The sequence below is a fragment of the Plutella xylostella genome, chromosome 19 (genome assembly GCF_932276165.1).
Source record: "Plutella xylostella chromosome 19, ilPluXylo3.1, whole genome shotgun sequence".
Classification (NCBI taxonomy): domain Eukaryota; kingdom Metazoa; phylum Arthropoda; class Insecta; order Lepidoptera; family Plutellidae; genus Plutella; species Plutella xylostella.
Genome location: NC_063999.1, coordinates 7,457,938 through 7,471,969, shown reverse-complemented (window position 1 = coordinate 7,471,969; position 14,032 = coordinate 7,457,938). Strand labels below are relative to the sequence as shown.

Below are 14,032 nucleotides of genomic sequence, written 5' to 3'. Positions count from 1 at the left end.
AGCGATCATGTCGAAACTATATATAATTAAAAATAAAGTTCCCTTCAGGATTCTTCTCAACCTATATACGGCACTTGCAGAATCTACTATCTTCTACGGCATAACTAGTTATGGCAGAACCTTCAAAACTTACTTAGAAAAAAATTATAACATCCAACTGCGGCTCCTAAGACCATTGTGCCAAAAAAAGTTAAATTCCAAAATCGAGAAAATATTCAAGAACTTTTCAAATATTGCAAAATTATGCCTGTCTATAACAAGTTAGAATATGCTCTGCTGGTAGAACAACACAACCGGACTGACTGGCAGCCGGTACAACATAAAATACAAACTAGACAAATTACTAATTACTAATATTTGATTATGCATACATCTTTAAAACAACAGTTTTTGGGTTGGGTTTTATTTAAACAATTGCGTTGTGACTTAGAAAAAAATATAAGAGACCCTACTTATTTCGCTTCGTAAAGTCGTGTACTAAATAAGTAAAATAATGGGCGTCTAACAACGATAACCAAACATTAACATCAGATTATAAATACTTTAAAAATATTAATGTTCGAGTCAATGACCCTATGTTATGAGATGTGCCTACCTACCCACTTAAATTTCCAAAAACACGACTATCACGTTGGTGTAGAGACATTAAGTTCTAGATCACATGCATTTTGTGTAAAAGTGTTATAAAAAAATGGCGCCGAAATATATTTATATTTACTGTTGTGTCCTCGTTTTTTCCGGTCCCGTAATATAAAACGCTTACAAACCTACTTATTTTACAGAAATAATTTCGTAATCATCTTCATTTAAAATACCTAACATTATAATAATTTTCTTTCACAATATTTCCTGCGACTAAAATTTTCATACATTAGACATCAACGGGGTGCCGAACTTTCAATTCTCAGTAATAATAATATATAATTTATAAATTGGTTTACTAACAGTTTTTTTTAAATAATGCAATAGTATCTTCCTTTTTTTTATTCTCTAAACTTCCTTACCAGGGTGTACCTGATGTAAACGGTAAGATTGGGAAAAAAATACTACTACTTATATACTTCTATTAATGGTAGTATTTTATAAAAAATAATTAATTAAAAAGCGTATCAGACTAATGAACTAATCTGTCCAACACAGATATTATTATTACAATCAATATTATACTAGTAACGGTGAGAAAAAAAAACTTCTCAACTTGTAATGTTCCATCGATGCCGAAACATTAACTATTTCGCAAATAATGAATTTAAACTACGACTGGATGTTCCGAGGGATTTGTTGCGCTTTGGAAGGGTTTTCCCGTGGGATTTTTGGAAAAGTTGTCTATTAAATCATTCAGGGTGTCGGCTAACTTCGTGCCAAGCTTCGTTGTACCGATTTCGGATCACAGAATAATCAAGATAATTATTCTGAGTGTAGGTGAGCCTTAATATTGATATCGGCGAGTTGAGGGTAGAGGATAATATCCACGTAAGCGAGCAGCGCGTGGGCACTCTTCACTTTTGTGTGGGCAGCCGTGGTGAGCAGACGGTCAGATGGAGGGAGTGATCGGTGCCGTGGGAGCTTGAGGACCAGGCGCGTGGAGCCGAGGCGGAACACCGTGTGCGAAGCTAAGTCACCTTTCTATTTACTTTTTGTCTCTCGTATATGATTGAGAAGTTATGCCTACACTTTATTTCTTGAAGGACGCTAACCCACGGCTGCAATTTCCATCACACTGGTATAGGGATTAGATAGGTACACTAAAGGTCTTCTACCTCGCTCATTCAGTATTTAGCTAGCTAGAGAAAAACCTACACATTACACATTCCCTTATTTTAGCTTTGGTTCAACTTATTTTAGTTTAGAATAGGGACTTCTGGATAGATACAAATAGGCAGAAGCGGGCTGGTGATGATGATGATGATGATTATCAAATAACTAAAACCTGACAATAGATCTCACTTCAAAAATAATAAATTCTTATCAAATAAAAAATATACACCTACCTTCAAATTTGTTCTATGGTTCTTTGTTCAAATTATTGATTTTTCATTAGGTAAATAAATACTTGTATAGAATCTATGCTATAGTAATTATTCAAAGAATAAAGTAGATACATACCTAAATAAACTTTTCAAAGATGATTTATTGTAGTATCTATATGGCAGAGAAGATTATTTGACTTTGAGTTTAAAAACAAGTAACAGCGCAGGGAAAGAATTGATTGACGGAGAAATTTACCCTAATAAGTGTCAAGATATCACAAATAAGGGTTCTAGATACTTAAACTAAATCATTTCTGGTCCTATATTGCTCAATAAATACAAATGGCTTGAAGGTAGATCAGATTCCTGTCCAATTTGCATATTTTCAGAAAGTTATGTAAATTTTTACCCATAGAAGTGTTTGTTTCCTTGTTAAATCAATAAATTCTAATGTAAATAAAGATAGCACGGATATAGTAGGAATAAAGTTAGCTAGGATATATTTATTACAACTATTTATAATATATTTGAATAAGATTATATAATATTCACTATTTCATAACAATTATCCTATATTCCAATAAGATCAAAGAATATTCACTATTTCATATTATATATTTAATCTTTTAAAATAATACCTAAATCACTTCCCACTTGGCTACAAAATTAGAGTCATATTATTATATTTTCAAATACTTATCTATTATGAAATTCATGATTTAATAAAGTTACTATACTATAAATTATTGAACTATTCTAGTTTCAGTTAATTTATGATTATAAATAAAATTGTCCCATTAGCTTTGATAACATGTATTCATGTTGATTTATTTACATGAACAAAAAAGACAAACCATGTAAATATATAAGTTAGGAGCAAGGGAAGTGATTGATTGTTGGCGGAGGAATGTCCAAGTCAATGGTTGTGTTCCACGAGGGCTCCGATTGAATATTTGCTATTATTTATCTATTTTAGAGTCTTATATATTGATTCAATCGGGTGTAGTGATCAAGGCCTACAAAGCGTATGGAGGGGCTTCCCTTATTAACCAACACCAAAAAACATTATTATCTATATTATTATCTTTATGTACTTACCTGTAAATATGTATTTATCGTACAAATAAAAGTTATACATCAAAGTTGTAGTATATAGGTCAATAATTATAGGCAGGTAGGAAGTATGTAATCAGTTCTAGGTCATAGTTTTATTTAATTCACTATCTTTCGTTTATTGGGTTACAACACAACGTAGGGTTTCCCTGGATGTTTCATGGCCAATTCAAAGCAGTATTTGTTTCACTTTTATTTCACTCAAGTAAGTTTTGTTGTAGTTTCAAATATCTTCTTAGTAAATCCAATAGGTAGGAGTTAGGTAGCCGGCAGTAGGGCGAAACGTTACAAACTTTCATGGCAAAAACAAACAACAGTAACATCCTTGGAGGAAACCAAAAATATGGGCCAAAGAAATGCTAGTTGACAGTTAACAGTTAAAGTTGACGTTTGTATAAACAATGCTCACCTACAAACACATATGCGTGCAGATCTCATTGTATGCTAATCAGCCGGTTGACAATGCTGAATGGAGAAAGTAAAAAAAAACATGAGTCGAGAGATATGTAAATAAATACGCACAAGTTCAAATTTGAAGGACAAGTTGAACCATGGTGTCTGCACATTCTTTTATGATTACACTCGAGCGCTGCCGAACTAAATTAAATAATTCTTTTATCATTGTAACGCTACATTATTTCTGATCTTTTGCCTACCTATTATTAGTCCGGAAACTTCCGTGAAAAGTTTGAGTGTAGAGCCGCGAGCACAGGATTCGAAACCTCCCTTTACGTTGGGTATCGTCAAATGTCACTGTCAAAATGTATGTCAAATTTGTTAGTTCCAAAAGTGGCATTTGTTTTTTCCATATGTTTGTGTAGATTCAAAAATAGTGACAGTTGACGATACTCTTTTTTTCCATATGTTTGTATTGTTCGAAAATAGTATCAAATCCTGTGCTCGCGGCTCAGGAAGCAACAGCCCGGAGGGTCACTCTAGATTATCTAGTTCTACTTCATAATACAATAAGATAGAGTAGTGCACCGAAATTTAGTTCATCGTTAGCTATATAGATTGACCCTCCTGGCAGTGGATTCCAAGTCCATTTTGAGGTAGGTACCATCATGATAATAATATTTGATGTCAGAAATCGCTTTACAAATGGAAATGATTTATAAAGGTACATGACAAAATCATGATTAATACAGTTCATTTATGAATACTACATACAAATTGCATGAAAAGATCGGTCATAGATACGACTAAAATGGCTGACTTTAAATGTTATAATTAATCACCTTTAGAACTGAGACACAATTAAATTAATGTTAAACATTTTATGAATGACCATCCTGAAAGCAATTCAATATATTATACTGTATTATCAGGTCGACCTGAATAAAATTTATCCTCATAATGCTTATCCGCAGTTGGAATTATAGCTAAATGTACTTTTACATTTGGCACATTAAAATACATTTAATTAGGTGAATCACTGATAAAGTTCTACACTCTAACAGATATATACTATTTATTTAGTGTTTAAGTAGTGTATTATACACCTCAGCTACCTCGAATCCTATTTTTTATTTTTTATAACTCTCTTCCATCCAAAGGTTGTCTGGTAGAGATTGCTATAAGCAATAAGGCCGCCTTTTTGTACTGTTTTTTATTTTTAAGTTTAATTTTGTATGTTGATCTATTTTGGTGCAAATAAAGAGTATTGTATTGTATACTTAGTAATATAATTTTATTCATCCTTTTTCTTATAAAATAAGGTATTCAAAGCTGTTGCTTGTTAATGCTCTACTGCACGGATCATGATGTCATTTTACATACAATTATGTATGTATGTAGTATATACTAATGCATCTGCATGGAAAATAATACATTTAGATTGAATATTTATTTCGCGGGTTCGATAAAAGAATTAAATTTACATCTTCTTTACGTTAGACGTAAGTCTTGTTTATACCAAAGTTGTAAGAATGACCTAAGTAAATTTATAGTAAATGGATGTAAAAATACGCCCACAGTAAGTTTGTCAAAATTAATCTCTGCGAAGCTTGCGCGAATCTACTATTGTGTATAATAATAATGCAATATGTAAATGATTGAGTATTGAGTATTTTAAATACAGTACACAGACCTATACTAATGAAATATTGAGCTAGTTAACAATTATGGGTAATTTCTTCAGGTCTACAGTCTATACGAGGCTGACGTAAACATTTAGTCGTTAATTACTGCGTGTTGATACGGCACCCGATTGTTTTATGATGACACTTCAAACATCGAATGACTAGACACAGATAATTACTAATGGAGATGTTATAATTAGAAATACCTAATAGCTAGGTACTTCTTATTTTACACGGGGTGGTAAGGCGAAGTCATTTTGCGAACAAGCAATGCAATTTCAATTTTAATCCAAAATTTAAATTTTCTTTATTGTGTGTGAATAACATATTTCATTATTTTTAGATTCAATGACTTAACATAGTATCAAATGCGTTCGCGATCCCTTCGTGAGATTACTTCTAATCTTTAGTTATAGGTAGGTACTATTTTTTTATTGAGAGCCTGATACTCCTAGAATAAGACATTACCTACGTATTAAATCTTAGCCCAAAAACTAATATGTAGTAACTTATAACTAGAGGAAAAAATTTAACCTGTTTTTAATAGGTAAGTAGGTAGGTTATACTTTTTTCTGATACATGTACCTATATACCCGAATGACATTGAATATTAATGAATTATTAATCTCAGAGTGTCTCAAAGCTCTCCTTGTATTAGCATTTTTATTGCAGGTGCAGCAAGGATTAGTGGAATATTGATAAATATCAATCTTTGTCTACATATATATATTTAATATGTATTATTAGCCATAGTGAATTCGTTTCCAGATTGCTTCATCTTTATTAATATATTACATAAAATTATTTATTTCTTAGATGTATACTTACTTTAAACTATTAATTTTACGAATTTTAAAGGACAGGATTTCAGTGTCAATAAAGCAGCAAGATATTATGTGTGCAATATTAGATTTTCAATTTTGCACCCATGAAGCACAACCCACAATGAGCTCTATAATCCCATCACAATATAGATAAAAGATAAAAAGTATTTATTCGGTGTAGGTATACACACACTAAAAAGAACCAAATTAACAGAAAGAATATGGCTTTATGGTAAATATACTTTTATCTATAAAATTAATAGAACAGATTTATTATGAAATATGCGTTTGCGATATTACTCGTAATATTAAATGAACGATAATGGCGTGAGAGAAGAGACGTAAATAAAATAATTGACTTCAATACGAAGGCTCTGGTGGACGTAAGCCGAGTACGTAAGTACCTAGTTTTTTATGCAGAAAATACAATCAAAATTAAAGGTATTTTCTCAGGCTAGCATTAGCTTTTTATAGATACACTTTTCTTTGTAATGAGAATGAGAATAAATTGGTATAACAATATTTCTTTCTATTTATCACGTAGGTATAATGTGCTAAGCTTTTGTCTGATAATAAGCATAAACTGTTAAAACTGAAGTTAGCTTAGTGCATTAACACGATAGAAGAAGAAGTCTGATAATGATAAATAAAACTGGCCCAAGCAATTAAAGCTTTGTACCTCTATAGGTCTAGCTAAGTATATAAAATGTAGCTAACGGATTTTTTTAATGTACCTACGGCTTTATCTATATTTTATTTATTTATGGGAAAATCACAGCAGTAAACCTTAAATAATACAATTCTTAATTACTAAACACAATATTATTTGATTTACTCCCTTAATGCACATATCTATAACCTAAAGGTACCTAAAGTTGATACGGCCGTTGAATCACAGAGTAAGAATTTTACCTACTTACTATCTACATGATGGTAAACGTATATTTATGTGTGATTCATGTTTTTGTTACAATTATAATAATGAGGATGCGATGGAGATTGTTTATATAATTATGCAATTAAACTCGTACCTAACTGCTTGCACGTTGTAGGCACTGGGCCCGCCCTGTATTAGGTACATTAGGACTAAATAAAGAGCAATGGCTTTAAAAAATACCTCTATGGATTCTAAGTTTTTTTAATAGCTGTATCTGCTTCATTATTATGATTAAAATCTTTATTGCACATTTATAAATTAATTTGTACATTGCTATGCTATGCGCTACCATGCATTCACAAGAGCAACACCAATTACTTACTTCATTTTAACACCCCGTATAGTGCCACAAACTTATCTGTTCCGGTGAGAGCGAACTAAATTGATCCATATCTCATTATTTACTAATGAATTATATATTGATATAGATTAGAAGGGTTTATTGAAACCACAAGAGCGAATTACCACTACTGGCAAACTTAAAATCTTATAGAATTAAGGAATATTACACATTTACGTGAACTGTCACCGGAACAGATAAGTTTGTGGCATGTACGTATTATTTTGGCGTTGTCGAATAGAATCGAATTAGAGTCGCTAGTGTTAAAGTTTTAATGCCATCTATCTATCAGGTACAATCAGGTATTATTCCTATTCTGTTTTCGAGATCCATATAATAATAAGCAATAGCCCATAAAACCTAAAACCAAGAATGATGTCAGTAGTACGAGTATGTTGTCAATTTCGGACTAGTTTTTTAACAAAATAAGTCGCACACGGATTTGAACTTGAACCCGCGACAATAAAGATAAAAACAGATAAGCATATGGGGGCGGGGGTCACCACTCTAGCTACCAAATACTAAGATTTGAGGCACTTGCTGAACTAACCACGACCTTGTCTCGTTGCATTAAATGTGCTGTTGTTCGTTCGTTTTTTGTATAACTAGAGTAAACCCCATGAACACAATAGCTGTTCACATTTGTGTAAGAATCTACGATGTTATTGGCTTTTGTATGTAAAATCTGTATTGTAAGTAATCGTCCGGCCATTACGTAGGTAAATTCATATGAGGTATTTTACAGTCAATAATATATGCTTAGACAAAGAAAGCTCTTGAGGTCCATCAAATTAATTCTATTCGACACATTTATTAAAAACTTTATCAAATGAATAATAGAAATCTTAGAAAATAAAATAAAATTACGTATGAAGATTACAAGAAGTTTAATAAAGGTACGTAAAAGATTTTCTTCAAGAAATGGTAAGTAGTATATTCGCTTATTGTAGGTACATATGCTTTTTCGTAGTACTTAGGTATTCAAATCGCGAAATAGGTTTTTATAGTAAGAAAGATAAAAGATGTAAGTTGGTAATTCTAGGCCAGGATATTAAAGCCTTCCTCTCACTGAGTATGCATAAATTACGTTATAAAGACATGTCAACCGAACACAAAGCAGGACCTTGAATTGTTTCTCGCTGGTCCAGGAGGCATACTCCGGTTTTGCGATCACATCATGTTACATCCACAACTCTATTGTTTTGTATTAGAATTAGTTACGGCATGACACGACAATGCTAAAAGTGCATTGTATTCGCAGGTTCGCGGTAGCGTTTTGACTTATTATCCTTTCGCTGCAGTATAATATTAATATTATAAGTATTATAAAGTCGTAAGAGAGGTCATCAAATACGACGACACCTTTATAATAAAAAAGTGTTAAAAGTTGTTAACTATTTAATTTGGTCACCAACACCTAGGCTGCTATGCTAAGATCACACTGATTAGTTTTTAAACGAATATTTTTGTTCTTAAGGTACATGATAGACTGTACGAGTAAAATATGAAAAAGTTTTCTATTTTAACTAATGGTAAACCAAAATTTTATCTTGTCATCATTCCTAGAAATAAAACTTCCCACATCGCAATATAGACAAGAAGACGTTAAAAGTCTATTAAAACAATATTAAGTACTTAATTCGAACTTCCTAATTGACCGAATATTAAGGGTATTTCCTAACAAACTCGTTGCAAAGAAATTGATTAACTTGTTTTCATATTTCGTCAATATACATAATGTACTAAGTACTAGGTAAACCTAAACTAATTTGGTATTTATAAGTATTTATTACTTACATATTATGAAATGAAATATATTTTCTTCAACCAACATACATGGGTACCTACTATATACAGGTAGGTAAGCACTACGACTACGTCTAATAATAGAAAAGAAAACTAGAATTTCACTTTTCGTTGACATCTTCTTGAACAAAAAATTATGCAACATTTTAACATGTCTATTCATTATGAAGTAAGGAAGCGCAAAAAGGAAAACGTACGTTAAAATCACGTTAAAATGATTGTCATCTTGTTATGTCACTTATGGCACTCAACATTAATACCGTTGAACCATTGAAATACTATAATTTGTTGTGATTCTCTTCCTCATGGACGCATTGGTTGATCACTCTGATATATAATACTGGGGTAAGGGTTCATAGATCAAACGTTGTCGTAGTAAGCACTTATTAATTTTTTATTGAGTAGGTACCTACCATGTGTCTCTACTTAAATTAAACTGTCGTTTCGTTCGTTGATAATTTATAGAATGTTTTTACGATTGTATAAAATATTAACTTTTTTAAATTAATAGCTCTGAAAATATAATTAAGTTTTGAAGAGTTTTCAATCCTTAAGTAAATAGAGAAGGCAAAGCTGATAAGGAAATGGAGCATTTTCCAGAATGTTAAGAAGGAAAAATCCCTCAGAGAATGAGGTATTACAAAACAATAGCCTTATTACTCTATGATAAGGAAGTTCAGATTAGGTACCGACTTACTCAAAATTATACAGGTGTTGCAAAAGTGGTCATTCTAAACAAAACAAAAATCTTCGAGTTTTTTTTTTTTGAAAATGCAACCACCTCCCAAGTAACATTTTTGGTTTTAAAAAGGTTTTGAAAAGGTTCTAGAACCTTTGTATGGAAATCAACTCGTGAGACTTAGAAGGCTCGATAACCTTATATTAACCTTATATTAACCTCCTGAGTGCAAAAAGGGCCCACGTTTTAGAACCTTTCTGAGAGCTACAGCAAAACCTATAGCTCAAACCCAGAACCTTTTGAACAACTTACACAGAACCTAAATAAAACCTTCACAACCTTAATTTAACGTTAACATAACCTTGGAAGACAGCTTTTAAGTTCTAAATTAGTTCTGGATGTAACTCTTCTATAACTTGAAACATATTTGATGGATATTTGTAATGCCTTCCCAGGACTCTCGGGTCTTAAAATGTTTCTGTGTAAGATTTTATAATAATTATAATAAATGGCGCCATTACCTGACACTTTCCAAGACTCAAAATGGCTAACTTGTAAGTGTTGTATTAATACAAAATATAGTAAGTAGTTAGGCTGAAGTCAGGAAATATGAAAACCTTGTGCGACTAGCACTTTATTGTGATACTTTCGGATAATAGTTCTGTATAAGTGACGGGCCTTTTGTAAATGATAAATTTGAAGATATTTTAATTAAAAAAAATAGATAAAATTTTATGTTTGGTGTAAATTTTATTAGAAATAAAAGTACTGTCTATATAAAAAAACATATATTTGGAATAGTATAGGAAAAGCTACTGAATTTTCCCTTATTAATTAAAATGTAGCTTTTTGGTAAGTTTTTTTTTATTTCAGTGAAAAAATATGGCGGCCGTTAGGAAATTACTAAAAAGCATTAAACATATTTTGAGGATGCCTCTAAAGCTTTAAAATATTCTTGTAGGACTTAAATCATGCCTTTAGCTCATAGCCAGTGCTTAATGCTTTTGTTTTTCACCAAGTAGTCCTAATTTGTTTGCCTAGACAACTCTTATCAACCTAAAGGTTTAAGATAGGTTTTAAAAAATACTTATAAGTAATTTAAATATTCCATAACTTTATGGTTGTATCAAGGTTAAAAATTTAACCTTAAGCTCTCGCTTAAAATAACGTTAATATAAACTCTTATCAGCAGCTACAAGGTTGTATTAATAAACAATTAGTTTTAGGACTTAGTAATCATTCTCAAGTACTCAATATGACCAGATAGCAAAGCATTAACCTTTTCACAACCCTTATGAAACCTAAAGGCATTTCTTACAACCTAAGCTCGAATGAAATGTTACTTGGGCTGTATATACTTACCTACCATACCAACCTAATAATTATACTCTTTTAATGACCTACTTACCTATCAATTGTTACCAAGTCGCTGTACCTATACTTATTTACCACTAAGTAGTAGCCTCTTTAGTGCTAATTGTAGGTCTAGGTTCTAGGTGAGAAACACTAAGAAAACTCACTTTTCAACGCTTTCCCTTCAGGAGTACATGGCTTGATCGCAATGAGGCAGTCAACGTAGTTCCTGACCAGCCTCTTGCTGTCCAGTATAGCGTCCACATCCAAATAATCATATCGGCTGTCGTATTTGGGCATTGTTCTCATTGAATTAATGTCCTGCCCCACTGCACCCCACACACAGGCACACAAGACGAAAACCGCGCGCATTTTAATGTCACTGTGAAAAAAGTTTTTGTTTTTTTAATTTTCCGAGCGCGGCACTGGTTTGTTTATTTTACATCCTACAGACTCGTTTGTTTTGTTGTGTCTATGGTTCGCTCGCGGACGTCGGCGCGCGCCGGTGTTGCGTGATGTTGTGCCGCGCGCCGCCGCACCAACCATGTTTTAAGGTTAACTTCATCAAGCAGTTGTCTGGCTGACTTTCTTTCTTGGCTGCATTTCTGATGCATGTGCAGCGCGACACTGACCACGCTTGTCCGAGCATGGAAGGAATTTATTTATGCAATATTGTACGCCCATCAACTGTGTGCATAATGTAATAACGTAAGTACCAATTTTAAGTTAGATGACATTGTTGTGGAAATTGAAAATACAGTGGACTATATGCGCATGGATCGGCAAGAGCATGGAAGATTACTACTTACAAAAGCTACGAGTATTATAGAGACATTTCGGCTTACTATACCAATTTTAAAACACTTTGTAATTGTAAATGTATTAGGTAGGTTTGAGTGGGAGATAATATCATAAATTTTCTTTGGGTTTAGTAAGTTTTATGTACTCAAAGAATATTCACACTTGACTAAAAAAAAATGGCGATTACTAGAGTTAAAGTCAAGCGAAAACTTGCTAAAGCCAAACAAAATTAACTCAAACATAGGAATAAAACAGCTAGAATCTCATGAAATATTTTCCACCACATTCAGTCCTGATGGCGGCCCATGTATCCTATGCAAGTGTAAAACATTACTTTACCACGCTGTTAAGTATGTTTGTGTGCGTGAGTGTGTGTGTGTGTGTGTGCTAACAAGAACTTTCCAGAACCTCAATTAGCTAAGTACTAAGCGCATCCAGTCCAGCCTCAGGCCAAAGACCAACGTCCTGGCAACTGGTTCATATCAACCTCACAAGATGCACCTAACTGAGTTTATATCGTTGCATATAGGTACTATCGGGGAATCTGCCATTGTCCTTAAAGCTAAGAACCGCTTGAAGCATTCCCATGGGTTCTCTACAGACGCATCTCGACGCGACGACGAATATGTTGGATATTAACTTCCTTGATGGTACAGAGGCGACCAATGTGTAGGAAGGAGAGCACTTTGGCATTTTTGTGGCGGTCTTAAAAAAGTAAGGATTGGATATCAAATCTCTTTTATTACGTTTTCCATGTTTTTTTTCTGTATCAAATATTTTAAAGATGGGGGAAGGAAGTGGAGTTAAGAAAAGGCTAAGGGATCGTAGGTAGTTTATGATAGGTATTCCTCTTTCCTCAACAAAGTAAATGTGGTGAGTTTATGTACAAAAGTGCACAGCTACTTATGAGTTGGCCGCAGGTCCACTTCCCGTTGAACTTGGATCAAAGTTAAAATAATATAAAATATCATTTTGCAAGATGCAGCCGGTACTTGAGTTGGATAATAAAGATATTCAATACACGTAAATACGTTTAAGTATCAGTTGCAGTTATCTTCAAGTAGGTACTTACACTGAGCTCTCAAGAACACAAAAGTATGTGTGGGAGGCCCCTAACCTAAACCAATTTATTTGTGCCACTTCTTTTCTTTCATACTTACTATCCGCTTATTTATAAATTGAATTCAATATGTTGGAAAATATTTACTTAGGTAATTTTCTTTATAAAAATTGGTATAGAGGGCAATAATATTTTTTTATTAAAATAATTAAACATTACCTACTTATATTGTATTTAATTTAGAGACATCAGTTCAGTACCTAACCGCAAAATTTTACACGTTACCTCTACTTCAATAAAAACTTCAAAATGTTTTCATGAGTCACCTCTACCCCTTCGGAGATTACAGTCGTGAGCATAATGTAAATATGATTTCATGTACCTGAGTACATACATACGATACGATACCCTAGGTTATGTATGATAATTACGAAGGGAACAGTATTTCATCCATTATGTTCAATTCATCTAAGTAAAAAAATAAACGGTGCTTGTTAAAGTGTAGCCGATTGTAGTTTTTTATGGACCTTTTTAAAAAAAGTATACCAAGATTTCTTTTTCAAACGAGTTAATTTAAAAATAGAATTAATTAGCCTTACGCCTCCAGAGTCACAGTGTATTGACCCCGTGCATTCTGGTTTCTATAAAGAGTCTAATGACATCTGTGGGCACTACCTATAGGTTACATACTTACACTTACATACTTGATCACAATCTTACAGACACCTTAAGTGTTTAATACCACAACATTCTTGACGTGAATATTTTTCTTAGGGTGTCTGTGACCATCACTAGTGAATCTAGTGATAGATTGGCCACTCGCTGGCTAACTAACTGCCCATGCTGGGTGCGCCATGTGTTGTTTTATTGTATTTCGTGTACCTACCCCACATTTATTTATTTATTTATTTATTTATTCATAGGAAAACTTACAGCTAAATATTATACATAAGAAATTTCGATTAATAATACATAGCCAATTAAAAGTTTTCACACATATGTTAGTAAAAATAAGTAAAAATAAGTTCTTATTGAGCAGAAATACAGCTCGCACAAATTATTCGCTCA

General features: G+C 32.7%; 1 protein-coding gene across 1 annotated transcript in view; it reads right to left on the bottom strand.

The window, feature by feature from the left end:
* Positions 1 to 11,641, bottom strand: part of LOC105383973 — a 37,172-nt gene extending 25,531 nt beyond the window's left edge. The window contains exon 1 of the mRNA XM_038106384.2: positions 11,271 to 11,641. Coding sequence (XP_037962312.2) covers positions 11,271 to 11,475 — 205 coding nt within the window. The 5' untranslated portion in view covers positions 11,476 to 11,641. The remainder of the gene's footprint in view (positions 1 to 11,270) is intronic.
* Between the last annotated feature and the right edge of the window lie 2,391 nt (positions 11,642 to 14,032).